The 27,257-nt window shown below is 33.8% G+C and overlaps 3 protein-coding genes across 6 annotated transcripts; 1 reads left to right on the top strand and 2 right to left on the bottom strand.

The window, feature by feature from the left end:
• The first annotated feature begins 1,905 nt into the window (after positions 1–1,905).
• Positions 1,906–6,400, top strand: LOC100794426 (protein WVD2-like 4). 2 transcript variants are annotated; one of them, XM_006604606.4, is made up of 9 exons: positions 1,906–2,267; positions 3,892–4,135; positions 4,259–4,579; positions 4,679–4,737; positions 4,940–5,017; positions 5,169–5,244; positions 5,338–5,409; positions 5,613–5,720; positions 5,926–6,400. In XM_006604606.4, exons 2-9 carry the CDS (start codon positions 3,896–3,898, stop codon positions 6,295–6,297), a joined length of 1,326 nt encoding a protein of 441 aa, XP_006604669.1. In that variant the 5' UTR covers positions 1,906–2,267; positions 3,892–3,895; the 3' UTR covers positions 6,298–6,400. The 2 variants fall into 2 exon arrangements, with proteins under 2 accessions (XP_006604669.1, XP_006604667.1); XM_006604604.4 differs by having other exon boundaries at positions 1,908–2,267; positions 5,166–5,244.
• Positions 6,401–12,798: 6,398 nt separating this feature from the next.
• LOC100818575 (fasciclin-like arabinogalactan protein 15) lies at positions 12,799–15,778 on the bottom strand. Its single transcript, XM_003554432.3, has 3 exons — positions 14,314–15,778; positions 13,188–13,308; positions 12,799–13,084 (listed from the first exon to the last, which is right to left on the bottom strand). The coding sequence occupies exons 1-2, from the start codon at positions 15,620–15,622 to the stop codon at positions 13,250–13,252; spliced, it is 1,368 nt and encodes a 455-aa protein (XP_003554480.1). The 5' UTR covers positions 15,623–15,778; the 3' UTR covers positions 12,799–13,084; positions 13,188–13,249.
• Positions 15,779–18,028: 2,250 nt separating this feature from the next.
• On the bottom strand, positions 18,029–25,335 carry LOC100819110 (E3 ubiquitin-protein ligase RHF2A). 3 transcript variants are annotated; one of them, XM_003554433.5, is made up of 9 exons: positions 25,076–25,335; positions 24,222–24,359; positions 24,060–24,106; positions 23,261–23,323; positions 23,069–23,177; positions 22,586–22,956; positions 21,608–21,715; positions 21,155–21,528; positions 18,029–18,296 (listed from the first exon to the last, which is right to left on the bottom strand). In XM_003554433.5, the coding sequence occupies exons 1-8, from the start codon at positions 25,085–25,087 to the stop codon at positions 21,207–21,209; spliced, it is 1,170 nt and encodes a 389-aa protein (XP_003554481.1). In that variant the 5' UTR covers positions 25,088–25,335; the 3' UTR covers positions 18,029–18,296; positions 21,155–21,206. The 3 variants fall into 3 exon arrangements, with proteins under 3 accessions (XP_003554481.1, XP_014627477.1, XP_014627479.1); XM_014771991.3 differs by having other exon boundaries at positions 20,543–21,528; positions 25,076–25,324; XM_014771993.3 differs by having other exon boundaries at positions 24,222–24,349; positions 25,076–25,089.
• Positions 25,336–27,257: the final 1,922 nt, after the last annotated feature.

Consider the following 27,257-nt stretch of genomic DNA (forward strand, 5'->3'; position numbering starts at 1 on the left):
TAGAATAATTCAGACACTCTATTAAACCAATTAAGTTAAACTTCATTGACATTTTTTATCCTATTAGTCTATAACTCTTTTTCTCTAACAAAAAATATATGTTTTCTTTTGAGTTCATTGACAAAAAATTGATTTACAAAATATATACTTTAAATTGGTTATAAAGCAATGGATCATTTTTTATGTTATATTATTCTTGGTTAAAGTGAGAATGAGTTTAGTCTTTTAAAATAAGATCATGAATTTGAGTTTTATGGATAAAAAATATGATTGGGAAGAGAGACTCTCATGTTCTCTAGCGGAATTAGTCACCAATAAAACCTATTAGTACTATATACCAATGTCATGATGACAAAAAATAATTAATTTCAACAATAATAAAGATAATTTTAGAAGAATAATATAAATTATTGACAAATTTATGTGACTAACTAAAATAACAATTTTTTCAAAAGAGTGTAAATTAATTGAAATGATATTATGTGTGAAGAGATTAATTATTATAAAATTCAATAAATATTTATCATATCACAATTTATGATTAGCTAACAATGTAAAAAAAATTACTAATATAATTTAATTAAACTTAAAAATTAATGAAAATTATATAAATAATAACTCTTTTACAGTACTATAAAATTTATGTTTTTTTTCATGTAATATTTTTTCTTGAAAACGATACTAAATTATTTATAAAATAAAATAGGGGATTGAAATGCTTTAAATAGGATATTTTAATTGGAAGGAAAATAGAAATTAAGAGAAGAAATTGGATGGTGTGAAAGCGGCACGTTCTGACAGCTCACGCGCGGTTGGTGGGAGGTGAGGTGGTGGGGGTACTTGTCAAGGTTGGCCTAATGTGCGACCAATCATGTTCCTTGCTCCTGCCATGTTCTCATACACTACACTTGCCCCTTCCCTTCCAAATATTCATTCATTCCTCAATTTACTTTCCTGCCCTTTTCCAAACCTTCATGTCTTTTCTACCATCATTTTGTTTTCTAACTTAACTTATTACCTAAATCAAAATTCAAGTATTTTATTCTACATGATTTCAATATAATTATAACCCCTTATCAACAGAATTGAATTTAGTAGAAAGGATTAATTTTTCACAATATCATAAATTAAGATTTAATTTTTTTTAATTGAAAGAAGTATTTATATTTAATATTTAACTGGAAAAAAAAAACAACTGTAACCCCCCTCCCCCTTCCTCTTTCGTATAATATAATGCTAATGTGTATCTACTTCCAATTTCCATAATGAAGTACTTAAATTTAAGCAAAGGTATCCGAGGTATATGAGTTCATTGTTGATGTGGTAAAGAACAAAAAATGTGATTAATACAGTGCGACATAATTAATAAATAATTTTATTTCTTAAACATTGTGATTAGGAAATCAATTCCTTAAATAAATCATATTACCTTTAGAAATTAGTTATTAACTTTCGGTCGATTAAAAAAATGTGTATGCAATTTTGTGTTTAATTAATCTTTAAAATCACATGAACTAAACTAAGAGAGTGATTTGTCCCACACTATAATTAAATTCAATATGTTTAGCTGAAATAAAATTCATGGGGTGTGGACAAGGTAAGGTTCTCTTCTTTCCTTAGAAGAAACAAGCATTATCCTATTCATCAACAATCGGGTCAAATTGGTTGAACCATAGTTAGCATTTTGTAGACAACCACATATGCCTGTGCCAAAATCTCCAAACCAAAAATATTACAAAGAAACTTTCCTTTAGGAATTGATAATAATTATGAAAGAAGTGAAATGATTGATTAATTAAAATAGTGGTGATTAACAAAGAAGGAAGAGGAAGAATGTGAGACGTTGTTTCCGAACCAATGTCATGCAATTTCACCATTAGATGGTTTGCATTGACAGTTAAACAATTAAAGAGAGGGAAGTTTGCTTTGCTTCCAGTGACAGTTACGAAGTGGTAGAAAAGTCATTGTAGCAGTTCCTATTAATCCATCTATCCCGTTCATTGAAAGCTCGTCCCACTTAAGACGAGTTTTCTTTCCACAAAACAAATCTTGAGTTTTCTCTCTTACTCACACACCTTTCAAATTCAACAACTATATAATCGATCACACTTTAAAAGCCTTCTCTTCTCTTCTTGTGCTCCTATTCCAATACTCTCTTCTGTCTGTCTTTTGCTCTTCCAATTATAAGCACAACCCAATCTTTTAATTCGTTACCCGATCTCCATTTCCACTGTGTCCACGTGACTCAAGAAACACAAGTTTTTGAGGTAACCATAGTATATGTTTTACATCTAACTTCTGGTAGAGAACGGCTCTTAATTTTCACATTCATGATGTTTTACAGATGCATTTTGTCTTCCTTCCATTGTGATTTGATTCTACAGTTGATTGTGTGATTCAATTCTGTGTGTTTTAGATTTGGATCAAGTGAATCTTATCTGTGTAACAAGTTTGCAAAGAGTGTGCCGGGAATGAAGATTCATTTCCTTGTTTATTGCTTGTCTTATTTCCTAGGATTGATATTCAGAAACTAATCTTACATGAACGGAAAACGGTGAAGTCTAAATTTAAGTAAAATCATCACAGACACACACGTATAAGCCGCAACAAATTTACGTAGCAAGGAAGATTTCGAAGTTTAAGTGTTACTTTTAGACAGAAGTTTAAGTAAAAATTATGAAAAAGAAAATCTCTAAAGTAAACTTGTCTTATATATTTTCTAGATCTCGCCCTATTTAGAACATCTTTATGTCATTATAATGGAATAAATTGCAATGACATACTAGTAGTGTGCTTTTGTTCTCTCATAGGCCATCATTTCTTGCATATATAAAATATAGCACAAATCCCATTAGCATCTCATAGATTTTTTCAAATAGCACTTAATATTTCTCCTTAATATTTACACCTATCTCCTTTATAAGGGTGTCAATGTAATTTTTTATTTTCAAATATTAAAAGAGTTAGTATAATATACAAGAAAAAAATGTCAGTGAAATGTTTTCTAATATTTGGGAATTAGTCTAAAAAAAAGCATTATTTGTATTTCAAAATAACTCAAAGTACCAATGTAATTTATTCTAAAATATGCTTTTAGTTTGATATAAAATTTTAGTCATTTGAAAAAAATAATTTCGTTTTGATCCTATGTCATTTCTTGCCTACATAAATTATGATTTTAATCTTGTAGCAAATTTAATTTTAGTCATTTGAAAAATTTTGTCCATTTATTTTTTTAAGATGATTTTTGTCATTATTTCTTTAGTGATGATGTGATGCATGTTCACAATAACCATCCTAAAATGACATGTGATGTAAGATGTATAAATACATATCACATAATTAGTAAATGTTGTTAAGAATCATTTTCAAACCTTTTAAATTTTATAAGACACAAAAAAGAACAATTCATTTAGAGTTTAAAATAATTACACGGATGATATAAAATAATTTTACTTATTGTAAGAGTTAACTAGATGATCATATATGATGATCTATAAATTGTTGAGTAAAAAAATTTATACTGTGTACATATTATTTTCTCTTTTTGATGGATTAGAATTAAAATGTTAAGTATAAAATAAATTACACCTGATGTGTACCTTGAATATCCCATAAAGAAAAGGGAAGAGTGGGCCGTGCTCTCTTGATTTCAGGACTCACTATGCTTACGCATGGCCTGTTTTGTCCTTTATCCTCATTAACACAGCAATTTGATTGATGTAAATTATGTAATCAGACTTTTTCAAAATTATAAAGAAATCTGCCTTTTGTATTGTATTCTCTATCCATAATTATGTGCACCAGAAACAGAGAAAAATATTTGTCTTTTTTTTTTTTTTACAATGGGTCATCCTTCAACTCGACTTTACTTTGTGTAATTGTTTACAGCACAATGGAATCTGAAAACGGGGTTGCTGTGGAGGAAGAGAAACGTGTTATTGGGGTAACAACCAAGGTGGAGAATGTAAAGAAAGAAGTTGAAAATGACTGCAATGGTGCAGAAATTATGACCAAGAATGAAGTATCTAAACCCACAGTAGTGGCTAAACGCCCCATTTCTGCTGGTGACAAAGTTGCAGTTGAAGCCTCCAAAACTTATGCAAATAAAAATTCAAAAGGTGCTACTACTAAGGTACCATACAGAATGTATCTGAATTATTTGTTTAAACTAAAGTATTTGTTCGTGATGATTATTTCCAGTTCCAACGCACAATACACAGTAGGGGGCTCTTACTAATTAACTTAACATGGTTAGGAAACTGTTGGTAGAGCAAGTGTTGCTTCCAAGAACAACAAATATGCCAAAGATAAACCCATTTTGAAGGGTCCAAGTTCAATATCTCAAAAACAAAGGCCATCCCTTTCCCAAAGCCTTTCTTTCCCAGCCAAATCAGCTGGTGAAGATGCCATGCAGAAAAGCATTGATGGATATCTTGTGAAGCCTAAAGTTAGAAATAATCAAGGTAATGGGATTAGAGGTGAGGCCCCCATTCGTCATTTAAACAAGTCCACAAACTCTGAAGTCAACTCACTGGCAAAAACCAACACTGGCATGCCTGGTTTGAAACGCTCTGCGGTAGAGACTTTCAATTCCCCATTGCCTTTCTTTGTGTAACTTCATTGCCTCTTATCAATGGTTTGTTTCTATGTTCGTGACATTAGTTTTGTGTACCAGTTTGGAAGGTCCACTACAGTTGCTGCATTCACCAAGAGCCAAACTTCTGAGGCATCGTTGTAAGTTACAACCTTCCAAGATTTAGTGAATCCTTCTTTACATTTTGTTTCAGCCTTAAGGTTTGTAGTGTTTATATCAAGAATTTTCGGTTTATGGTAACTCAATGCTGGGCCTGTTTTGGAAAATTTATGCTCAGAAGATTGTTCTGCTGAATGGAATCATCATGGATTTATCACGTTATGGTTTTTTACATTATTGCAGACCCGTTGACCAGGTGTCAAACACAGCAAAAACTGCAAAAGCAGATAAAGAGAATGATGATTCTCATTCCACAACTTCGTATGATTATACCCTATTACTCTGAGGACATATTGTCATCCTTGCTCTTCTATTTCTTATAGGATTTGAGTTCTTTCAATTCTTAATGAACTAGCTTTCTTTCTTCGTTAGCTAAAATGTTGGTGAGAACTTTTTTATGTGTCATCAGAAGTGCTACTCCTTGTCTGAGAAGCAGTGGAAGTGGATTTTCCTTTAGATTGGAAGAAAGAGCTGAAAAGCGGAAGGAGGTTGTTGTTAAATTGAACCTTACAACTCTATTGATGTTACTATTGGAAATGCCTAAACCAGATGTTAATCCCATTTTATCCCTTTTTACTCAGTTTTTCTCAAAGTTGGAGGAAAAAATTCTAGCCAAGGAAGCAGAGAAAACCAACCTACAAGCTAAATCAAAGGTAGAATAAGCACTTAAGGAAATAAAATACATAAAAGAGGTAAAATAAATTAATTTTTTCTTGCAAGTTAAAATTAACTTGCGCAACAACTTATTCATATGTGACATCTAGCTTCAATATATTTCTGATTCATCTAGTGGTTTAACAAAGAGCTTATCTGCTGCTTTAAGCTTATTCTCTCCATATTTCTGGATTTTCGGCAGGAAAACCAAGAGGCAGAGATCAGGCTATTGAGGAAGAGTATGGCATTCAAAGCAACTCCAATGCCAAGTTTCTATAAGGAACCACCTCCCAAAGTTGAGCTGAAGAAGGTAACAACTCTAAAAGTTAACTTCCAATTGGGGTCATGAAATGTTTGTCTACATTCACAATCTATGATCTATTTTTTTCCTTAATTTTTTTTATGGTTATAGATTCTCATCTTGATGGTAATATAATAGCTACAGTGTTTTTAATCTCTTTTTTGTTATTCTTTCTTTCGTACACATATTCTGATGTATTTTATCTACCAATTAGATACCAACAACACGCGCAAAATCCCCAAAGCTTGGAAGGCACAAAGAATCTGCTATGAACAACAATTCAGGAGAAGACAAGACTTGCTCCATTCCACGTGGGAAACAACAGCAGAATGATTCAAACAAGGTTAAGGGTCATAAAGATATGGTTTCAAAGAAACCAATCCGGAAAACCCAAGCCAAGGTGAAGTCTCAGGAAAATGTAACGCCAGAAAACAAAGAACAATGCCAAGATACACATGTTAACAATTCTGAATGCAAAAATGACATGGAGTTACAATCTGAAACAGGTCATGCACCAAATAGTACACTGCTTCTAAATTCAACTACACCTGAGCTTTTGTCATATGAGGTTACTGTTGGAGTGTAGATTTATATCACCGGACTTGATAATTATGTAAGATTAGAGCTCTATGTTGTTAATTATTTCATTATCTTTGTGAATATAGAGGTTGGTTCATTTTCATCATAAACGTGTATTGCAAATAAGTTTTTTTTTTTTTTTTAATGTTGAGCTGTTACCCTCTGTGATGTACGTTAAAATGCCTTATTAATTCATTATTTAGCCAGTCGTCCATGTATTTGACGGATTTTTTTTCGTTAATTGAAAAAAAAAATCTCTTTTAAATAACGACTTTTTTTCTTAGTTGCAATTGTGCTTTAGTAAGGTGTTGGAGGAATAAAACATTGCACTTGAGACAAATAATTCTGATGCTTGTGAATGCAAATAGATTTCTCCTATAATGCTCTGATGTTTAGTTTTATCTCATCAAATAAAATATAAACATATGTGTAAAGATGAGCACGATCCATGCAAATGCACGGATAAATTACTAGTATATGTTGAATGAAATATCAAGACATTGGCCATTCTAAGTTCTATTCATTAGGCTACGCATATGAAGAAGTTTCCATTGAAGCGCATGGTAAGGTAACTAGAACCTAGAACACATTGTTTTTAGAATGAAGGTTTGAAAATTTAATCAATACCAAAAGATAAGTAATTCTAATCGTGAGTTATACTATTTATACATATTTTTATGATAACAATTTTTTCCCATCAAATTAACTATGTTATCTCACTATTCATTTTGTTTTATTTCTGTCTTTTTGTTATATAAAAAAAATGCAAATACAATTTTACTTTAAGTTTAAAGCAATAAATAGAACAAGCGGAACTCCTTACCAATGATGAACCTATGCCTATATCTCTTTTTTTTACTTGACATACTTAAATATCTTGTTACTTTTTTATCTTCATTTTGAAAGAGAGAATATAAATTAAGAAATGTAATCAATATTTTTGTTTATATCAAAATTATTTTTAACTTGTAATAAGTATATAAAATATTTAAAAATTAAATAGAGAAAATAATATAATAAAAATATATAACAGATAATATTATTGTAATTTTTTAAATAAATAGATAAATAAAGAAAACTTTTAAAGGTAAACTGATGAAAAGATAACAAAAAAAAAAGTAAGTATTGGCGACACCGCTGGCAAAAAAAGTTATAATGTATTGGATTGAGAATTCTATTGGATTATTGGACTATTGGAGTCAATAATAAGCATGGACTCAGACATCACATGGGTATCCTTAAAAAAAATGGACTCAGACTATTGTTATAAAGAATAGATAATTACTAAAAATACCTTTCAAATTACTAAATGCACTTCCCTCTCATTTTTTTGTATTTTTTGTTTACTTAATACCGTTTTATATAAAATAATCGTATAACCTTCCATCACCAAACTGATAGATGTCTTTCTTTTATGCATTATTGGTATTGCACGTGGGGATACAATGTTATACTTTGGATGCATCAGTGGAAGAAAGATATGTATATATAAACTGAGAAACAATTTGATTGGGGTCTCTTTGCTCATAAAATTTGCAGCTAGGACCTTTCTAAAATTGACAAAGGCAGATTTCATTGAGGTTGTAGATTTTGAGAGAGGCACTGAATGCATATATTACTGAGACAAGTCAAATTATATATATTCTGTTCTAACCTCGGATGGCTATGGAAAGCTGTATCCATTAACTTCTGTGTTGAGGCTATCATCCAACAGAATGTTCTCAATCTTTTTATTGTTTGAATATTTGCTACTATAAAAAAATCGTAGTTCTTTGGAACATTGTTTATTCTGGAGCTATACTTGAAAGCGAAAACTATGTTCTGGATGTTAGTTTCCGGAACCAAGCAAACAATAATCCAGAACTAAGATTCCGGAACGAACTATAGAAAGGTAAAAACGAAGCGAAAGGAGAATGGGAAGCGGCATTCCTGTCACCAGAGAGTAAAATGAACACTGGAGAGTTGAAAGGAATGAACATCGGAGAGTATGAAAGCCAGTGAAAAAACGTGTGCTGTGGGAGACGATGGAAATCAAAAGTGAAAACAGGAAAAAAGGGAAGTGAAGAAAGGATCTTATAGAAAAAAGAAAAACAATTTTCTGAATAGGTTATTGTAAAAAGGGACGGTATCTACTAAATATAATTAAAATTATAATCAAGAATAATAAACTTTTTATGAATTTTCATTCTTATATATACATAAATCACATTATTTCTTTATTATGACCTACAATAACTATAACTATAAGTACTTAACTCATAAGTTGCATTCTCTATTTATTGCACCAAACCATCATTATAAAAACTATGGGTACTCAACCCATAAATTATGTTACCTCCTCACTGTTGTTAACATAATCATATCATAGATCTATGATGAGAATTAAAATTTACATTCAAAATACATTATTACAATTTTTAAGAAATACAAAAAATCAAGTTCCAAATAGTAAAAAATAATTTTTATACTTATCTTCATTCTCAAGTGCTCATGAAAACCATAATAAAAAAAAAAGAACTTATTTTAAAATTTAATTGTTTCTTTAATAAACACTAATTAAAGTGACATTTTAAAAAATACTATAAACTACTAAAAACACTTGTTTATGAAACATTATTTATAAGTCAAACAAGTTCTTCATCTAATAAAAAAATATTTTTTAACAAATTTAATGCACATAATTAATTATGTAAATTGCATAATCAATTATGTAATTTCAGATGACATCATTCAAAAGCAAATTTCTCCTCAATGACCACCTAATTAATTATGCTAAAAGCATAATTGATTATGTTTTCAACAAGGATACACAAAAGTTATGGGGATAGAAAGAGTCCATTTTGAAAACTTCTCTTTTCATGTACTGTGAGTGTTGCACACATGTGACTTTCATCCCATTTCATCTCATTTTGAGATGAAAAATAAAATACCATGAGACTTACCTTTATTTCAAAATTTCATCTACTTTTCACTCACACTAAATATTCATATTTATCTCTTTTATTTCTTTTCAACTGCAATCACTTTCATCTATGTTTTATCCCTCTAAACCATACACTACCTAAGTGCTGAAATCGCCAAGAAACAAATAGAGAAAGAAAAAATGATGACGTGCAGTAAAGTATGCAAGCTAAGTTTTATGTCAACGAATGCTACTATAGTGCAAGTATTATACAAGTATCATCTCTTGGCTAGTACTACAAATGTCAATGCTTCCAAAGGATTACAGGATTAGGATAACATCTCAAGGTCTATCACACATGTAACGCCTTATACCCCACACATGTATGTACTAATAATAAAAAAAAATAAAAAATCATAATTAATTTATAGTTCTTAAAGCATATTTAAATAAAATCCTTTCAAAAAGGTATAAGGCTCACATTCACTTCATTATTACTAGATAAACTTGTCAGAAACATTTTTTTGCTCAAAACATCATGCAATTAAACAAAACTCATGTCCCAATGTCACATCCTATCAGAGCATTGTGTCCCGACATTCTTGAGCACAAGGTTCCTTAAAGTAATCCACCCAGTCATCTACTCCCACGAACACAAAGTTCGAGATCATCACAGGATTCAAACACAAACAACACACGGGGAGTGAGTTATCACATTCCTAACTAATGGAGAGAAACAAGACAACATGTAGGTATAAATATTATATAAACAAAATAAAACTTACTTAAACATAACTCACGCCATTTCACCACTTTATCGCCCAACATCACATCACAACACAACACGTCTCATTCATTTTTACAACATTCACGTACTCAAAGATCAAAACACAATATCACCAAGTCAATAAATACCGATCAATACACAAGCGTTATGCAACATATACACTAAGACTCAATCTTATATGCAATGCGGTACCATGTCAGTGAAAAATCTCGTCGGACGCCTAGGAGTACATGACAAGACAAACCATACACTAGTAAGTCATGTCACTCTCACTAGGTATATTCATAGGGAGACCAGTCGGGATCACACTGTTTTGCGAGAATGCTCCAACCATGTGGGATCGGCATAGACTTAAAGAAGCACTCAAACCGAGTGTATTTATCCCCAAGGCCTACACTCCAAAGAGTTCGTCAGGGTCTCTCCCTCCTCATTCAGGTCCAATCCAGAAAATATTTTAGCACATAGACTCTATCTAAGAACTGTACAAAACACACGACTCCTCAATTGTTCTCAAAATAGTTTTATCTCGTCGCGCTTGTAATTAAACTCGTCGGATCCCCACAGTGGTTCCCATCACAATACTCGTTGCACATTAACTCGTCTCCCTTAAAGGATCTTAGCATTAACTCGTCGCCTTTAAAGGGTCTTATAGTCATGTGATTGTACAACTCATAACTCACAACTCAATGCACACAACATCTCAATGCACATATATATTACAAGTCAATACATACTCAATTTATCACATATATTCGGTCTTAATCACAATGATATAATCCTAAAGTAGTATGTTATCACACCTCATGAATCATACACTTTACTTATGAACTATGCAATACACACAATTACTCAATCGTTTTCAAATCATTTTAACTCGCTGAGCTTGTGATTAAACTTGTCGGGTTCCCACAGTGGATCCCATCACAATACTCGTCGCCCTTAAAGGGTATAACAATTGTGTAATTGCACAGTTCATAGCTCACAACTCAATACACACATCTTAATACACATGTACTTCACCTTTAATCAGAGGTTTAATTTATCACATATTCACAATTTGAATAACAATTTCATAATCTCAATATAACAATTTATACAAAAGGTTTATCACAACATCGTAAGTAAAATCCCTCAAATAATTTCTCACAATTATATCAAAATCAATTAATCAAAATCATAGGTATGAAAAACGAAAACACCAAGAGAACTCAATTTTATCAATCAATTCACATCAGGACATCAATATTGTATTTATAATTATAAAGGAGAAATTCAATAAACATCCCAAAATAAACCCAATTTAATCCTCTAAGGATCCCTACACATGTTCATTCTAACCCCAATTGCGATAAACTCATCCCTTACCTCTAAGCGGGCTCACGTGTGTATTGTGACAGTGATAGCGGCATGTCTAGTGGTTTCCTGAGATTCCTCTAGCTTTTTCTCTGATTACTTTGATGGGGTTTTCAAGCGTTAGAGAGAAGATAAGGGATTAAAGCCTCCATTCCACTGTCTATGTGTGATGAGTATTTCTCCCTCCACAGACATTATTTTGCAAATCCCGACGGTGAAGATGTAAAGAAATGAATCGTGAAACACATATCAAAATTTTATAATAATCCAACGGTTAACGAATCCTGGATCGTAGTTTTACTGAGACAATTTTGGGTTTCTACAGGAAAAGAAAAAGCTATGATGCAAAAGGTATTTCTCTCAACTCTGACATGTTTTCGTAATTCACAACGGTGAGAATGTTCGAAAATGAGTTACAAACCTGGTGCTCAAATTTCACGATGATCCAACGGTGAATGAGTCCGCGATCGTCTTTTTTCTAAGATAAGTTTGGTGGTATGTGGGAAAAAAAGGGATTTTAAGAAGAGGAGAAGAGAAAACGAAATTGAGTGAAAAAGGAAACATAGATAATAAACTAACCTAAAATACATCTATTTATAACTAGGGTAATCACAACCTATTATTTACTCTATTTTTTTATTATTTTATAAACAAATACTCTATTTTATTTCCTATCAAATAAATAAATCAAATATCTTTCTTTTTTTCCTTTAAACCATTACTTTAATTAATAAAATTATTTTTTCCTATTTATTTTATTATAAAAAACCTCGTCATTTTCTAAAACTCTATTTTTAATTATTTTTTTTTTAATTTATATATGAAAAATGAGATGTCACATCCCACACATTAAGGAATACGTCTAGCTGGACTTTTCTTACGCGAGAGTAAAGGAATAAATCTTGGGTGCTAGAAAGAAAATTATCTTCGCATTGAAAGTGCTGTAATTTTTCTCACTCCATAGTTTAATCAGGAAAGAAACACGGGAAAGAGAGTAGAATTTGTTAATCTAAAGTTAGGGTCAACTTTAAGAGTAATGGTTTCCTACAAAAGCACAAACGTGACCTTACATCAAGAGGCTTTTATTTATTGATATTATAATAACCGACACCAGCTTAGGCCCAGCAAAGCAAGACCATTAGCTGCTCTGTCTTCCTCAGCAAAAAATTAATACCACAACTACTCCCTTTCCTTCCTGCAACAGTATCACCGCCACCATTACTTTAGCTTTCCATGAAATAAACCCCTCAACAACAGCTTCGCTTACAATGACAAGGAAGTGAAGCACACACACCTGCCTCTCAAAACTTAGCAGTGGTCCATTTCTTTGCTTTCTTCTTTAGAAAGAACATCATTATTTATTTCTTTTAAAAAAAATATCTTATGTTGTCCATTTCATTGTTAGTTGTTTTTCTTTAAAAAAAAAATGTGCTAAAGAAAACTAGTTGGAACTTGGGAAGGCATAATAATAATAATAACAAAGTAGATTATGTATGACTTGATTCACTTACATATAAGCATGAGAGAAAGAAGAGAAAAAAAAAAAAAGGCAACCAAGAAGGGGTGTCGGTTATTTACGCACAAAGACGGAGAATCAACATAAAATAAAATTTAATAAAAAAATGGTATGTAATTACAGTATGAAGCAAAATGACAGAAAATTTGTTTTTGTTATCTTCCGTGTAATCGCTCGCTCTCCGTTTATAGATTCACCATGCATCCATCCTTTGTATTGAAATGACTACTCTACAACTGCATAATGCATGGGAAAAAAAAATGATTCAGATCATACTGTTATCCAAAGAAATGAAGAAACCCAAGCAAGCAATGAGTGGTGGGTAAAAGTAAAACTTACCATTCTTCGAGTTTACATACATTCACTCTTTATTATTTTTGTGATTAGTTGAGAATGCGATTTCATTGGCAGACTTGTCCAAAAGATCCAAACATGCTACAAGCGATTTCCATCAACTTCCCTGCCACACGCGTTAAGGTAAAAATAAAATGTTAAGTCAACTATTAGCCAGGCAATTCCATTACACTTTCACATGCATATAATAAAAAGAAAAAAGAAAAAAAAAGTTATATATTCAGAGGGTGATTGGAATCAATGAATTTTATATCCCTCCTAAATTCCTACCAAACAATTAAATTGTAAGAAAAATAAGGAATCCAAATATATGTTAGTTGACTAGACTCATGATATGGTGTAAATAAAAGATATGAAGCAACAAAATAGAGGGTGTGGGTGTATATAATAACCAGATTATAATTTGGACAGAGAGACTGTTTTAGCACCTAAGTTGGGCTGGGTGGGGAAAGTAGACTGTGGCTTACAGCTTGGCACACCGAATTATTCTTATATGGTGTATTAATCAATCACATGGACTAGCCAAGACAAAGAGACAGGCTAATCAGACTAAACAGAAATGAAAATTCGGCATACACCACCCTCCCTTTTGTCTGCATCTTTGATATTTGGCAAGTTCCTCACCGCTTCCAAGAATCTCACATTCATACATAGTTCTTTACTCAACAGAGCAGAATGGGAAGCGCTTTTCTCCTCTTCTATTATTAACCCAAGATAGTTTAATAATGCGTGTAAAGTGGATACCAAAACCCTAAACTAGAAAAACCAATAGAAATAACAAAGAGAAAACTAGTTTACTACACACGCGAATCACAAAAACTCCCTTCCGAAAAAAGTGAAACGAAACCATGGCTTCACACGTGGTATTCTATTCTACACCAGTCCTTTCCAGAAAGCTCAATGCCATCAATATAAAACATAAAATCAAAAGTGCTTAACCCAAACAACTTTTCCCTCAATTCACTCCAACCAAACACTACTCACCGAAAACCTAAATATAATCGATCCCTAACTAATAATAATAAAAGACACAACAAATAATTAATGCAGAGATAAAATGAAGCAAGCAAGGAAAACCAAAAGCAATAATAATAATAATAATAAAGAATACCTCTTCTTGGTTTAGGAGCAGCAACCTTAACAAGTGGAGTGGTGCGGCGAGTGCGTTCTTCTTCTTCTTCAGGAGGGATAAGAACGCCGTCAATTCCCTGAACGGAGATCCTACCATCAGTGTAAATATCAGGATCAAACAGGTAGGCGGAGGAATCGCCGTGACCGAATTTAACGGAGCCGTCAGACTCTTGAGCCAGAACCTTGTGCGGTAACCGCAGTGTATCGTAGCTAACCTTACCGAACCTTCTAACCGTATTGTACATACTCTCTTCGGTTTGATACTCAGGAATAATGTGATAATACATTATCTGTTCCGGTGCGCCAGGTTCGCTCAACTGATCCGTCGTTAACTTCGCCATGGCTTCGTCGTTTGGAGCCAAAACGGTGAGAACGTAACCTTCTGAAACTAGCCTTCCCATTTCGGTGGCCAGAGACGTTAGGTTTACGAGAATATCAGCCATTTCGTTGTAACCTCCGTAATGTAAGAGTGTGTGGATGAAGTCCTTGACCTGGCGCTCGCCGTTGAAGTGGTGCTTCGGGCCTCCCGGTCCCGGCGCCGGCGCCGGCGCGAGGGATGGGCCTGGTGCCATGGCGTCGTAGATTGGGAGGACCGGAGGCGCGCCGGCGGGAACGGGAGCGGGCTTCTTGAGGCGGTGAGTACGGGGATCGACCTCCGGCGCTCCCTCGGGAAGGACGGCGGAGATGGCGGCGAGGTTGCGGCGGCGGTTGAAGTCCTCCTGTACGGATCGGGGGACGATGAGACGCTCGATGCCGTGGATGACGCCGTCGGGGCGGAGGACGTCGTCGGCGCGGAGGATCTCGGCGGAGTCGACGGTTCTATGGCCGGAGGGCTTGGAGGCCAAATGCAGGCGGTGATCGGAGAGAGTGCGGTGGCGGAGGTCGTCGGAGGGCCAGTGGTGAGAGGCGATTCGCGTCGGGAGAATGTGAGACATCAAGAGCGTCTGAAGCGACCTAAGATTGCGAGGCTCGAGAAGGAATCGCTTAAATTCAGGGTCTAGGTCGCGTTCCAGGGCTTGGTTTCGCGGCGCGAAGATGGTGATGTTGTGGTTGCCGACGGCTTCTTCTAGCTTCTGGAGAAGAAGCGCTTTCTCAACAAGCTCAGCGAGTTCGGTGTAATGGGAATCGAGAAGCGCGACAAGGATGGAATTAGAGTTAATTTGAGACGAGGAAGAAGAGTTATGAGAGAATGCAGAGTGAGAATGGAGTGGCAGAAGGAAAAGAAGGAAGAGGGTGAGGAAGTGTCTGTGTGAGACACCATAGATGGAAGAGGAATCCATGGTGCTCATGGAGGGAAGGATAGAGTGGGGAAATGAAATGGCAGTGAAGAAGAGAAGAGAAGAGAAGAGAAGAGAAGAGAAGAAGGTAGCGTGGTTGCTGAGTCTCTGTCTTACTCACTCACTCTCTCTAAGTTTTCAATGCTTAATGGTTGAGCTTAAAGGAGATGTGAAATACCATATAGCATAATAAGTATACTATTCTTTGACAGCCTGTGTGTGGGGACCACACGGCAACTGACAGCTCCATGTGTTTCTTTCCAAGCCAAGCCAAGCCAAGCCACAACTCCATTTTAGTAAAGCATTTCATTATTAGTGTAATTAATCAACAAATTGATGTAAACCAGTTATAAATTAAATGATTAATGAAGATGGCACGTAATACCAGCTGAAAGCACAAGTATTGTTGTTTTGAAAGATAAATAAAAAAAGGAGCCGAGCGGAAACGTGAATGCTGTGTGTGTCTGGCAAGGTGTCGGTGTCCAAGAGAAGAGAATCGGGTTCATTTATTTTCTACGCACCCTTTCTTTCAATTTCAACCGTGACTCGTGCGTCATTGTGTCACCAAAACTTTTTTAACTTTTAAGCTTCCTACTACAGAGACGACGGTGACTTCCCGTCCAGCGGTTGTTCTTTTGTCTATTTTTCATCTTCACTTCTTACTTACAGTTTGACGTCCATATTTCCTTTTCGCTTCTGCTTTGCCTCTCCCCTTAAACCAGGACATCTCCCCTCATCTTAGAACTTTCTTCTATTAGAAAAATCTCAAAATTTAAAGCAACTCATTAACAAGTTATTATAATAATATCCACCTTCCATCATGTGCTTCGTTTTATATCTAGATTTCTACAATAATGATTACGTTTTATATCTTTTGTACATAGATCCATTTTCATCATAAACTTCTTTTATGTGTGAAATTATTACGTGTGAGCTTAACATTTCTATTTTGTATCTAGTTTTCAAATGCATGTTTCCTTTGGCAAAATTTGTCCTCGTCCCCAGAATCACTCGTGCACAAAACACTTAAAAAAATTACTATCAACCGAAAACATGAGATCACGATTGATTTGAATGTTTATTTTTTTTATTTTTTAAAATGATTTTTATTTTCAAATTTTCAAGAAGTAAAAAACATGTTTCGAATAAAATATTTTGAGGTGTCACTACATTTATTGGCCTATTTTTTGAAAAAAAAAACATGTTATTACTTCTTTGGAAAAAGTGAAAACGTTCATTTATTTTTTAAAATTTTTGGCCTATTTTTAAAAATATTTTCAGAAAAATATCTTTTAAATTTTAAACAAATATATTCTCACTCTTATTTTCTATTTTCTTTGAAAATGAAAATAGGAAATACTCAAACAAAACAAAGGGCCACCTAATTTAACTATATTTTATAAAAAAATTGTACTTACCTCCCTTTGAGTTGTTCTTAAATGAAATTCACACCCTTTTTTTTAATTTTTACTATATTCATCCTTTTATATAAGACTTTTTTTTATATAAGATCCTCTTCTAATTATTTGATACATTAATTATTTGTTTCCTTTAATACCTTCAATTAATTAATCATACTCTCTCTTGTTAGGATCGAAGAAAAAAAGAAGTCATATCAATTGATGAGGTGGGAAACAATAAAATAGAAAAAAAATAAAAAAATAATTTTAGAAAAATAATATAAATTATTAAAAAAAATTAATATAATTATCTGTATTAATTATTTTTCTTTTAGCCGAAAGAATCTAGAGTAATAAACCTTCACTACTCCATTAAAGAAGGGGTGTGTGTATAACCTAAAAAAAGGGTGTATATCACATTATTTAGTATATAAGATTTTCTAATTTTTACATTTCCTAGATAACATAAAAAAGGGATGTGTCACTTTGTTAAATATACGAGTGTAGAAGATTATCGGGTAGGGAGTAGCTGGTTATGGTTTATTTTGTATTTGGTTGCTTATGTTCCTGTACGCAGCTTTTGCTGGTGTTCTTTCTTTTTTGGTCCTGTCATTGGCACATCTTGATTGGGCGTAATTAAAAAATTTGCAGTTCAAAAAAACAAAGTGTGTAGATGTCAGTTTAAAAATTAGAGAAAGGGCAATTATCATTTAAGAAACCTCGGGAAATACGAGTTGAATTTCCCCTATTTTTCTACCAAATATCAACGCCTGATATTTTAAGATTTTATACATTGTTAACCCTTGACCTATAGCATCAATTATTAGAAACTGCAACAACCTTTCCATCAAAAAAGAAACTGTAACAACTATTTGTTTAGGATTTTCTTCACTGCAACCGCAAGTAACCGTGCATGTGAAAAAGTTGGAATGTTTGCAATCTAATTGCCACCGTCTCATATCGATTTATTTGATAAGCGAAAAGTAAAAGAATCAGAACAAATCACGGGCACAAGTTCTGTTGAATTTCATAGCATTTTTCTCCCACGGATAGATTGATGTCCAGAGTACATGCCAGTTTATAAATCCGTTCACCCAGACACTTTAGATACGTACAACTCTTCACTGTTCCATGCACATAATATATATACATAGAAACGTTAACTTTTTAGCTATAAGCACAACTGTTTTTCATATCTTCATCTTTATTGCAAACCACGACGTAAGTGCCGCACGACTATTTCCGAAGCATCTGCTCCTCAGCATGTCATGTCTGGAGAAAGTTACCTGAGGAGGGGTTAAAACCTCCGGTGAGACCAAATATGTAAATGTAATACGCACCAAAGGGTTAGTAAAATGAACAATTTTACACATACGCTACACGCCCAATATTAAGTTTCTGCTCTGATAATAATCGATCATTTTCTTTAGTTTTAACAGCGTCCACAAAACAGTTATCATGCTAAACTCAAATATCACACTACAGAACTAACACAACAAAAATTTATCATAGCTTCATCTTTTGATCTTCTGAAAATTTAGGAAGGAAAAAAGGCCTCAAAATCTGTGACTCATGGTACCAATTCAATTGAATTGGCATTGGAAATGGAATTGAAGGCTATAGAGATCTCCCCTTTCATGTGGAAGATGGTGATGGAAGACAAATTCTAGAGTTAAATGTCCTAATTTGACCTTGTTGATACAAGGTTAGGAGATACAATAGGATTTGGACTTCATTTATCATAGTCCTCAAGGAGCAACAATTCCAAATTTAAGACCCTACAAGTTACCCCATTATCAGAATAATAAAATGGAGAAAACGATTAATGACATGTTGATGGCTTGAATCATTAGACCAAGCAGTAGCCCCTAATCAAGCCTTGTGATTTTGGTAAAAAAAGGATGGGGCAGATGGAGGTTTTGTGATGACTATCTCAGGTTACAATCCCAAATAAATTTCCCATTCCTATCATTGATGAATTATTAGATGAATTGGGTGCTGCCATGGCTTTCTCAAATCTGGTTATCACCAAATTATTCCTAAGACAGCATTTGGTACTCATCATGAAGAACACTATGAGTTCTTAGTGATGCCTTTTAGTTTGACAAATGCTCTCTCAACCTTCCAAGCTTTGATGAATGAGTTACTTAAGCCCTTCCTTTGCAATTTTTTTTTTCCGATGATATCCTAATAGACAAATGTTCTCTCAACCTTCCAAGCTTTGATGACTGAGTTACTTCAGCCCTTCCTATGCAAATTTGTTTTTTTTCCTATGATATCCTTATATATAGTATAAATGAGGGGAAGCATGAGAAACACTTGAAGATAGTCCTACAAACCTTTAAGGAAGCAAAGTTGGTGCCAACAGGAAAAAATGCAGTTTTGGTTGCAAGAAGTTTGAATACTTAGTACACATGATCTCAGTAAAAGGAGTATCTGCAGACCCTAAAAAGCTGGAAGTAATGGTTGCTTGGCCAATACCTAAGGAGATGAGAACTAAGAAGGTTGCAAGAATTCTTAGGTCTTACATCTGGGTTGTCTTGCAGGGTAATGAATTGTTCCAAGAAGAGGTAGGTGCTATCTAAAGATTCAAACAAGCTCCCATTGCTCTTGGTTCATTTCCAGATGTTCAAAAATTCGTGGTGGCATATGACACTTGCCAAAGAAATAAGCAGGAATCTCTGTCACCAGCAGGGTTATTGCAGCCCTTACCAATTCCCACTTGGGTTTGGAACAACATCTCATTGGATTTAATTGAATGTTTTCCAAAATCAATGGGAAAAGATACCATGATATTAGTGGTGGTAGACTATTTTCACCAAGTACTTCCATTTCATTCCTTTCAGTCATCCATTCACAGGTAGAGACATAGTGAAACAATTTGTCCAAGAGATAACCAGATTACATGGTTCCCTTACACCATTATTTCTGACCAGGGCAAGGTATTTCTTCAACAATTCTAAACTTAATTATTTAATCAAGCTAGCACCAAGTTAGTTGAGCTCAGCCCATCACCCTCAAACAAATGAGCAAATGGAGACCATCAATAAGTGTTTAGAAAAATACCTAAGGTGTCTCACTAGTGATAAACAGAAACAGTGGAGGGAATGGTAAGCTTGTGCTAAGTTTTGGTTCAACACTAACCATATTGGTTCCACAAAACTTACACCTTTCAAGACACTATATAGATAGGACCTTCCTCTCATTTTTAGGGGGATGCAGCCAGCCTCAAAGATAGAAGATGTCAAGCAGCTGTTGACTGACAGAGATTCTATTCTATAAGAGCTGAGGACCAATTTTTTAAGGACCCAAGATTCTATGAAGGTCCAGGCTGACAAAAAAAGAAGTACAGTTTGAGGAAGGAAATTGAGTATTCCTTAAGTTACATCCTTACCAGATGAAAACTTTGGCAAGAAAAAGGTGTGAGAAGTTGGGACCAAGGTACTATGGTCCTTTGTCAAATTAGAAAGAAAAAAAAAAAAATAGGCAAGTAGCTTAGCAAGTACAACTGCCTACAGGGTGCTCCTTTCACCTGTTATTCCATATCTCATTGTTAGAGAGCGGTTACCCCTTCCACAGCAGTTCAACCTCTTCCTTCAGCATCGACACTCAACAGATGACATGGAATTACAAGTCAGCCCCGAATCAGTCCTGATTGCCCATAGTAATGCTTCAAGAGAAGTAGAAGTCCTCATTCATTGGCATGATATACCCATTTCCAAGGATTTTTTATATTTATTCAGCCTCATGCAGCAGCAGTTCCCAAGCTTTCACTTTGAGGACAAGGTGAGTCTTTTAGGGGAAGAGTATTGTTAGGCCCCCCAGTTAATAAATCTATAGTAGAGAGTGTAAGAGGGGTCCAACTCTGTTGTGTTAGCTGAATATTGAATAAAGAATATGGAAACAGGGGCAGGTTAGTTACAATAAAGAGAAGAGAATAAATGTAGAGAAACCATGTTGTAATGTAGAGAGGGGATCAATTTTGACAGTTGGGGAGGTGTTGAGGAGAGACAGGGCTCTCAAACTAAAGCAAAACAGCTATTGGTGACATCTATAATAGGAACCAAAGCAGCTATTTAGTTAATAAATGGAAGGCAGATCTGTTAATTCTGTTCTGAATGTTTAGACAAAGATCAAAGCTTACCTTCAAATATGAGATGCTGAGGAAAGATGAATTAACAGAAACAAAAAAGAGCTCAATTTAAATGTGAACTAGCAGAACATGCAGCTGGAGTATTGTCATCATGTGAAGATTTCTCTCCACTAGCTTCAACATTGTTCTGGTTGCTCACCCCTCCCATGGAACTATCCTCTATATGATTTTGATTTGACAAAGAAGTACCCACAGCTCTATTATTTTCACTAGTTTCAAGGGATTCCATCAATCGGGATACACTAGCAATTCCAGCTTTCATCTCTCTCCTCCTTGTTTCTGAACCAAGTTCTGACATGGAAGAACTATGCGAGAACAGCCTCTCCTTCCATCCCCTAGTGCCCTTTGAGATTGACTCTTTGTATCTAGTCACAAGATAGGTTAATATCAGATAAGCTAACTAGACAATACAGTTCACATTCATTATAATTTAGAAAACCATACCTCATGGACACCGCATTAAGTCTGGACCGCAGAGAATCAGAAAATGACTGCAATTCAGATGATTCTGCTCTATCTTGGACCACTGGAGAAGAACGAGCAGTAGAGCCTCTGCAAGCAAATAAATGCACAGGGTATAATTCCAATAATCCCCAACCAATAACTGATCCAAGAAAATAAATTGAGTAAATTACTCTGCCCTCCTTATGTTCATTGTGCACCTCTGTTATTAAAAATCTACACAAAACTCTATCATATTTACAGAAATACATTACAATTTGTTAGAGACTTGGAGCTCTGACAAAATCATAACTGAGATAAGAAATTAACAGTTTAAAAATCAGATAATTAATCTATTAGGCATGACAACACTTTGGATTTAGTTGTAGCATTTTATATAAATACAAAATGAACTTTTAGTAGCTTTTCAAGATGGAAAGAAGGTGTGCCGAGTAACCACTTTCTTAAGATCTAACATCAAGAGGTATGACCAATGTAGTCCTTAAAAGGTGTAGACAGTACTTGCATTATAAGCTGGTTTTGTGGAGTAGATTTAAACCTTAATCCCAAATTCTTAGATGACATCAAAGTTTATTCTACATTCATTATTTGGCCACCAGCAAGTTAGGGCCTAAGTCTAAATCCTAAGATGCTATTTAGAATTTATCTTAGATCTATTATTGAGCCACTTGTGTTTGTCTACACTCTAGATGTCTATTGCTAGGTGAAGGAATTGTTGTTATTTGGCCACCCACATTTGCCCACACTCCAGTCTCCAGATGTCCAGTCTTGGACATGAGTCACGTGAGGAGGTGTGTTGAGATCCCGCATCAACTAGGATATGGTCAATGTAATCCTTATAAGGCAAGGGCAATCCTTGCCTTACAAGCCAGTTTTGTGGGCTGAGTAAGCCCAATTTCTAGACATAATATCAAGGAGAGGAGAATGATTTATGCAAATAAATAATAATGCCATAATGACCTATCATTAGAGTAAATTCCTTGGCGATTTGTAGCCATGACAGGAGATCCAGAAGCTGAAGAAGAGCTTTGAGTTTGAAGGTGCAGGATCTGCTGCGATGCTTCATTTCCATCAGATGTTATTGGGGCAGATGGACTTCTATTAGGAATTGCTGTTGGGTCATTTTCCCCTCTGGAAACTGGATCAAGACCTGATGAAGGCGCAATAGGCTGATTAGAGAACACTAAGAAGTGTGGATGAACATGAGGTGATGAACGAGTTTGCTGCCCTTCCCTCCGACCAAGCTGGTTCACTCTCCTCATCGTTGCAGCAGCAGCTAAATGTTGAATAATTCTCTCTTCAAAGTCAGCATCATTTGCATTCATGCGCAACTGCAGAATGATTTTTTTTTTTAAAAAAAGTACTAACATAAACAAATGAAAGAATTTTTGTGTGCTTAAGACATAAGACAATCAAATAGACACTCGGAGATTGGTAACTGACATGCTGCAATTCAAAATCACCAAAGGCTGGGTGATGAAAAATAGCAGCATTTCTTGAAGGGGTAGCCCTCCAGCTTCTCTCCTGCTCTACTGCCTCAAACAATTCTTGACTGCCACAAAATGCATAAAAGTTTAATTACACAATCAACAACAGAATGATAGCATAGATCTTGTGAGCAAAATAATAACCAACCTAGTAGGATCCTTCAAGCTAATAGGTTGCCAGCAAATAGGACACTGGGAGCTTCTCTGACACCTAGAAACAAGAGCCATTAACAATTGCTAGAGTATATTCTTCCAATTTTTTTGTTTATGAGAAGAGAAACTTTAAGGCCATTAAGGTATTGGCTATTAAGAAATACAGATATAACAAGAATATCTTCAACAGCGAAAAGACCCTCCCTCCTCCCACTCAAATCCATACTACAAAACTATAGGCCAGTTGACTGATTTTCTAGCCAAAACAGTCAGCAAAGTCTAATCTCAGATCACAAGTCATAACCAGTCTGAATGGCCTTAACATTGATGAAAGTCAGGAGAACCAAAAGATAGGTCAGCATTCCAATTCATGCAACCAAAGAAGTCAATGAAATTATGATTTCCACGAACACTCCATCATTATAAGGCACTAGAGATTATGTTTTTATGCAGGAGCTGAAATTCACGTGTATCTTTCATCCATACTGGTAGGATTTTACTTCCATGTTCTTTCACTTCTAATGAGCACCGAAACCCAGATATTGTTGGTGAAGGTAAATTTGAAGGTTCTATGATATGTTTTATACTGAGCTTGGTGTGAATATGATGGGAAAAGGAGGGGAAATGGATTTTATGCATTAAAGAAAATTCAATTAGAAATTAAAATTGAAGGAAATTACAACATGGGACATTGACGGAAGTCAAGCTTGCGTTAGAGGGATTTTTGGGAAAATATACAGGAATAGAAGTCTGAAATTTGAGAGAGAGAAAAATTAATGGATATTAAGATGTACCATTCGAGAATGCACTGCAGGTGAAACTCATGCTTGCAGGTAGTGACCTGAAAAAAGCAAGAGAAAGAAAAAAAGTAAGCAATTTTTTTTTTCAAATAAGCTGGATTTGCTTTTCAATATATTTGAGAAACGACAATTGCGAGACACAAAAGTGGATATTACCGTCGAAGGATCACTTGCACAAAACTCCTCAAGGCATATGCTGCAAGCATCATCACAGGATTCTTGAATCCCCCCTTCAACAAAGGCAGCAGCTGATGTCATACGAATTTCTGTCTTGCCTTCCATCTCTACAACATTCTACATATCAGCCCACAACCTCAGAGTCAGATGCAATACTTTGCTTGTGCAAGTGGTGCTCTTGAATGCACAATATTGTGAACAAACACAAAAGGAAATCCATTTAGATTCATTATCCAAAATTCATTTCAATAAGTAAATGTAAAATCCAGATTCTACCCGAAGTCACCTACTGAAGCAGAAAGCTGACAAGGAAATAATGCATCGCATTACTACTCTACTTTGCCAAACTCCCATCTAGTTTGAGCTAAGTTCATAATCTCACCGTTTCAATCATCTATCCCAACCACAATCCAACACAGATGATAAAGTAAAAAAAAAAGGGTCCAGCTAATAGAAAGTTCACCAGAGAATAAAGAACAACTGTTGTTAAAAATGAAATAAAACAAACTCAATATCAACCCAAAATGTAATAATAAATGCAGTTTCTGGGAGTCTGAATTTATTTGATGATTAAAAAAATCCCGTTTCGGAAGTATGGGTGGAACATTGGATCAATTCGTTAACAATTATGAATTATCCATAAAATATAAGATGGAATATCTAAGGCGGTAGAAAACCGTCGCTATTCATTCTTACGTATACATGACAAAAATAAAACTGTAAAATACCAAAGGAAGAGGATGATCATATGTAAGGAGTAAGGACGGAATCAAAAGCAACCCCGGATAAAATAAAAAGTGTTTGCAATAGGAATTTAGGGAAGGAATGGATACCTGGGAATGCATTCAGGACAAGAAAATAACGGGTGAAGACGGAGGCATGGAGAAAAGGAGGGGATGAATGCGAATGCTAGAGATCCATATCCATTGCAGAGAAATGAATGACACTTGTGCTGCTTTACCTTTACCTAATGACAAACCCTCCCTGTCCCCACTCCCAACCGCATCAGAGACACCAGAGGGGAGGGCATTTTTCTCATGCTTTATATTCCGTTGGACGCACTTATTTTTGTGTTCCCCAAATATCACCTCCTTCTCTTTCCATCTTATTCAATACTTTCTTTCCCTGTATCAAGAAAAAAAAATTAATTATACTTAAATGTAAGAAATTTTTAATTAATTTTATCATATTTAATATTATTATTTTAAAATAATCTTCGTTTAATTGAAATTTTAATTCCAATAATTCCTTTTTATTTCTAATTCTAAGTTTCAATGATACTTTGAAGAAAAAATTATTTTTAATTAAAATTAATACAATTAAATGTAATTAATTAATTAATTAGCGTGAATCAATTTTTTTCTATAGAGTCAAATTATTAAATATAAAAATCAGGAGATTATATATATTTATAAATTCATTGATATTATGTTAGTATATTCGAACTTTAATTTTAAAACATCTTTTATAAGTTCATGTGCTAAACAATAATACACATAAAAAAAGTTAGGTGTATATATATATATATACTAAAACATAAATTATTTGATTTTTTATTATTATTTAATTTTAATAAAATTTGACACAAACAATTATCATGTAGATATAATTCAACAATTAAATCAATATAAATCATATTATATTATCCATTTTGAAACAACATTTTTTTATTTTTGTCTTTGTTAACCCACCTTCATCGGAACTGCACAGAGATAAATAAAATACCTTCAACTTCTTCATTTTTGGAGATGACTTCTATTTCCACAAAGTAAATATATCATTTTAAACTTATTTTGAAGTGGGGTCCTTCTACAAGTTATTCGATGGCCCAAAAAATATGTATTTTACTAATCCAAAATAAGGTTTGGTTATTGCTTGGAATCTTGTTGGACCCAAATCAACAGACAAGTTGATTATTATCAGACTTAAAATTAGGGGCTATTTTTTTTTACTTTCCATGACGCTTTTTTTTTTATGAAATGTTCATTTCGAAATGTAAAATTACATTCTAGAATATGCTCCCTTTTTGACTTCCTGAATAACCATTCTGGAAGGTTACAAAATATTCTATTAAGAGTGCAGGAAGCAATATAGAAGTGCAGAAAGCAATCATCAAGATTAGGATGAGAACGAGATTAATTTTAAAAAAAATCATTTTCAGTGAGAGAAAAAAAAAACCTGTTTTAAGAGTAATACGTATGAGTTATGACCAATCACATCTTAGAATATCTATATACGGATTTCGTGTTCATGCTATCAACTATTATACTTTATATTTCATAGTTTAATAAATTCAGTACTAGTGCTTGCATTAATATTCAAGAAAAGAGATTTGGTTGTACAATTATGTTAAATTAATTAAAAAAAATACCATTGAGTGAGTTTGTTATTTATAGTAATCTTATTCGATTTAAATAATGTTGAGTAAGCTTTTTTAAATAACCATTTAAAAAGTATTTTTTTAAGAAGTAGACAGAAATTACTTTAAAAAAACATAATATAGTTTATTTACGTAAAAATAGTTTAAACAAAAAAAAACATATACTTTTTTATTTTTTAAAAAAGGTTTTTATTTGAAAAATAAGTTTAAACAAGACTGTTGCACGGTCTCTCTTAGTTGTAACCTCATGTAAAAAAAATAAACAAATCCAATACTCTAACACAAGGGTACATTATAATTTAATTGATTACTTTTATTTAATATTTAATAAATAATACTATTACTGGTTTCTTTTGTATAATTCTTTAATTATTATGTGTATACATTTTTTAAAAGAAATAGATGAAATTGTGTTTTAATAAGTCTATCTCATATCATCTATTTTATAAGATAATACATCTTTTGTGAAAAATTCCTAAAACATAATTCAACTTCTCTTTTTTCATTTTCTTGTGTTTTACACTTGTGACCTCATAAAAAAAAATACTATTTACAGGAGTATTCACTAATTAAATGATGACATTTATTTGATTTTTTTAGGTGAGAAAGATAATGTTGAATCTTGTTCATTAAAT

This window comes from Glycine max, chromosome 19 (assembly GCF_000004515.6).
Source record: "Glycine max cultivar Williams 82 chromosome 19, Glycine_max_v4.0, whole genome shotgun sequence".
Lineage (NCBI taxonomy): Eukaryota > Viridiplantae > Streptophyta > Magnoliopsida > Fabales > Fabaceae > Glycine > Glycine max.